This window comes from Centroberyx affinis, unplaced genomic scaffold, assembly GCF_046629955.1.
Source record: "Centroberyx affinis isolate AG114_WGS23_722 - 3 ecotype Tasmania unplaced genomic scaffold, CSIRO-AGI_Caff_v1 ptg004497l_1, whole genome shotgun sequence".
Lineage (NCBI taxonomy): Eukaryota > Metazoa > Chordata > Actinopteri > Beryciformes > Berycidae > Centroberyx > Centroberyx affinis.
This window is the reverse complement of record NW_027282146.1, coordinates 35,001-39,218: the sequence shown is the minus strand read 5'-3', so window position 1 is coordinate 39,218 and position 4,218 is coordinate 35,001. Positions and strand designations below refer to the sequence as shown.

The following is a 4,218-nucleotide window of genomic DNA, read 5'->3' as shown; positions in this document are numbered from 1 at the left end:
GCATTACTGAAAAAATAACTGGATGTTTGTATTGTCTTGTAATGACAAATTTTAATTTGAAAAATTTAATTTGTTATTGTGTTATCCTTGCTGTTATTGTTATACTTCTTGCTGTGTTTTTGTGTTATACTTCTAATTCAGGTGTAAATGGCTCCATATTGTGCAAATAAATTTATTTTGGATGGCAAAGTAAGGGAACGCAAATCCATTATTTTTATCTTTATATCTGTCCTTTAAAAGTGATGGTACAAAATCTGTCAAATGTGTATGTTTTTAAACCACTGATTTACACAAAGACCACCTGCAGTGAAAAGCACAATCCTGTTACTTCATCCAGAGCGTTTCTTTATTTTGGTGTTTTGAAATACAATGTCAGAATTCCCCCCGCCCCCCCATAATTTTCCACTTGTACAAAATTGATCCAAACAAATGTGTGCACAGATGAAAACACAGTGCCCAGAGTATAAAATGACTTATCATCAAGAAAATGGTGCAAAACTTAAAAAAGAAACACAATGTCCCTGCACATATAAAAATAAATTAATACTTTATGTGTCCAGTCACCGTCAACCTATTTGTCTGGTCCTAAGATTCACACGCACAAACTGAGGCTTCATTGGCTATCCTTCACACCAGCACGGCCAATCACAATCACTTATGTACACCAACGGCCAATGAGAAAGATCTATATACACTTAACGAGGTAAAAACTGTGCCACTGAACACCCTACCCCCCCACACCCCACTCCCTCCTACAAACAAACAGCTATTTACAGCCACACCACCCCATCAACAAGCTCTCAAGTAGTTTCTAGCTTTCAAATACATGACATAAATTTCCGTCATCAAAAGGGTTTACAGCAAGATTCGACTGTATGGGAAGAAAAAACAAAACAAAACGAAAACAAACAAAACTTTATACAGTAGTAGTATAAAACAATGTTAAATTGCAACACCAGCGGGCTTTTAAAATATATCATCTCATGCCCATTACACAAACAAAACTCCAAATAAATAAAGAGCACAATACAAAGTTGGCTTTGATATTAGAGAATGCAGCAGAGTAATATTTCCTGGTTTTATTAAAGGAACAGCACGTCTAGTCTGACGCGTCTAAGTGTTCTGTGATCTGTTGCCTTAGCAACGCAGCTTAATTACCAGTAGCGTTGTGAGAAAGGGCTGACTGACAGGGACACAGGTAAAAAGGAAAGAAAATCCTGCCTTCCCCCCTTGGCCTCAGGCACTTGGGTTTGGACCCTGATTGGCCAGTCCTGACTGTTGTGAATTTTTATTGGCCGCTGCTGCCGGCCCTTAGGTCCTGATAGGCTGGTCCTGCATGAGAGGTAGGTGCAGCAGGGGGCTCAATCAGGAAGATGCAATGCAACGCCTTCTGCACAGAGCCGTAGGGTGACAACCAAAGGCTCCGTTTCTGCATAATGTCTCTACGTGATTCTGTAGAACAAAGCATCCCTCTGAACATTCAATTTGCCTTTTTTTTTTTTATTTTTTTTTTTTACATTTCACTTCACTGACTGAGCCCCCTGTATCTGGCCCAGAGAAGAGACAGTCAAAGCAAGGCTTCTGCGGTGACCATACGAGGCTTGGCTCACTGACAGTAATGGATCTACACAAACAGGGTGAAAGAGACACAGGGAGAGGTAACAGTAATAGCACGCAGGGATATTTTCACAAGCCTCTCACCTATTATTCCCCTTGAGACCGCAGTGAGACAGATGTCAAACATACATCCGCTACTGTTGAGTCCTGTGGTCGGGGATTGTAGTTTTTATTTATTTATTTATTTATTCTCTATTAACGGTTGTAGTTCTGTGTGTGCTAGCTTGTGTGCGGAGTGCACGACTCTGGTTAGCTGAGGCCCCTGAGAGAGTGAAGTAGCAGAGAGACCAGACAGAGAGCGATATTAGTGTGGTGAAGCAATGAGAAACAGGTGAAGAGAAAGGAAGAGAGGGACAGGAATGGGAGCAAGAACATGAGAAAGCAACGTTGAGAGAAGGGAGTGAAAAGGAGACAGGGGAGCAAGATGTTGAATGATGAGAAAAAAAAACAGAGAAAAGAAAAAAGTAGGAGACATTAAAGGAATACTTTTAGAAGTTTTGGGGAGATTGGCCCGTTAGTCAACTAATCTGTTAAGAGATGAGAGAGACACTATAATCAACCATGTGTTCCCAGTAGATCATTTGCTCTGGTGCTCCATGCTAACTCTTTAGCATGCACTATGTTGAGTGATGGTAGGCGACTAGCATCAAGTGAGAAAATGAGAATGTGTAGCAGCTACAAAGCTAAACAGTAAGTAATCTTAAATGGGAAATGAGTTAAATCTAGCAATTTTGTGTAGGAGGTCGGTAAAATTTATACAATACAGTATAAAAATAGTTGTTACTGTTTGAACTAGCAGGGACTTCTTTCCCTGTTTCCATAGTAAGTGAACATGGTGGGTGATGTGATACTGTGTGCAGCTAAGAATCACTGCACAGCGGATGAATATGTTGTTGTTCACCTGAAATAGTTCCAAAAATTAATCTGTCAAAAAAAAAAAAATCAGCAGTTTTAATTTCTGAACCTAGAGGTCATATAATAAAAACCACTAACAACGTCATCTTATTTCAGATAATGCCAGTTTCCTATCACTCCACCACTCACCATAGTGTTAGCATGGATCACCGGAGTGAATGGCCTAACGGGGACACATGGCTGATTTTGGTGTCCATGTTCTCATCACTTAACCGGTGAGTTGACCAACAGGCCAGTCTCCCAAAAACGTGGCATATTAGTTTAGAGAAAAAAGCATCTGCTGTCATGTCTTCTCCTGCCCCGTGACGCCCACGGCCTTCTCGGCCAGCCGCGGTTTCTGAGCCCCCGAGGTGTGTGTGTCGGGGTGGGGGTGTGTGTGCTGCAGCGCCAGGAAGGGGTTGGCGGTGATGGCGCCTTGGCCCTGGTTCTGGCCGTGGGCGCCGGGCAGCAGGTTGTTGATGGGCAGCTGAGCGGAGGAGAGAGGCAAGGAGGGGATCTGGGCGGAGGAGGAGAGGGACTGCAGCTGCTGGAGGTCCTGCTGCTGCTGCATCAGTTGGTAGAGCAACACCTGCTGCTGCTCCTGGAGAGAGAGAGAGAGAGAGAGAGAGAGAGAGAGAGGAGGGGAGAGGGGAGAGAGGGTATAGGAGGAAGAGGAAGAGGGAAGGGAAGAGGTAGGGAGAGAGGAAAAGGGAACGGGAAAAAAGGGAGGGAGAAGGTAGAGAGGAGAGAGGAGAAAAGGGAAGGGAGAGAAGGAGGGAAGAGGGAGGGGAAAGGAAGAGATAGGGAGGGAGGGGGGAGGGAACGATGGAATGATGGGAGGAAAAGAAGGAAGGGAGAGGGGGATGAAGGAAGAGAAAGAGGGAGAAAAGTTAAGCTTTTTTTTTTTTTTTTTTAACAGCTTGATGATTTAGGCTGTTGTCCAAAGGTAAATAGTAGCTCTGCGTGTTTGTGTTTGACTGTGTGCAATGTGCGATACTGTTGATGGCTGTGAGGACAGAAGCTGCCTGTGTGTCGGTGTGTGAGTGTGTGTGTGTGTGTGTGTGTGTGTGTGTGTGTGTGTGTGTGTGTGTGTGTGTGTGTGTGTGTGTGTGTGTGCGTGTGTCGTACCGCTGAGGGCTGTGAGGATAGTAGCTGTTGTAGCTGATGCTGTTGCAGGAGAAGTCTCTGCTGCTCTGACAACAGACCAAGCCGTGCAGCGCTGAGGGGAGAAAACACAATACACAACACACAGTCAGACAAACACAACACACACTGTCAGCCCTTTAGTAGTATTTTAATAAACTACCTCAGAGCATTTAGAGGTTTATAACGACAACAGCGAAATGCAACACAACATGGGGTGACGATGATGAATCATGGATTGACACTGAAGTATTGATAGCTTACATGTATTCCTACTGCACACTGTTTCACAGATAGTGAGAGATGTCAGACAGAGATAATCAAGGAACTACACTCTGCAAAATGAGCTGCATTCGTTTTTTCAAACGTCTTCCAAGTATGTCAGTTTTCAAGAAATGAAGAAAAATGTGACATTGATGAGAGGGGATATGAATTCACACACACACAAATGGGATGTGGGGTACCAAAACAGAATGACAAGACCCCTTCAACGGACGTCTGGGACATGAAGGAAATGGAGGTACAGGGTGTGGTGAGGTTGTACCAACTTATGATCCCTCACCT

General features: G+C 43.8%; 1 protein-coding gene across 1 annotated transcript in view; it reads right to left on the bottom strand.

The window, feature by feature from the left end:
- Nucleotides 1-394: 394 nt before the first annotated feature.
- The window catches only part of mllt10 (MLLT10 histone lysine methyltransferase DOT1L cofactor), a gene marked incomplete at its 5' end in the record, with an annotated part of 37,901 nt that continues 34,077 nt past the window's right edge, over nucleotides 395-4,218 (bottom strand). Inside the window, 3 exons of the mRNA XM_071544223.1 lie at nucleotides 395-3,112; nucleotides 3,640-3,730; nucleotides 4,217-4,218. The exon at nucleotides 4,217-4,218 is cut by the window's right edge and continues 22 nt beyond it. Coding sequence (XP_071400324.1) covers nucleotides 2,816-3,112; nucleotides 3,640-3,730; nucleotides 4,217-4,218 — 390 coding nt within the window. The remainder of the gene's footprint in view (nucleotides 3,113-3,639; nucleotides 3,731-4,216) is intronic.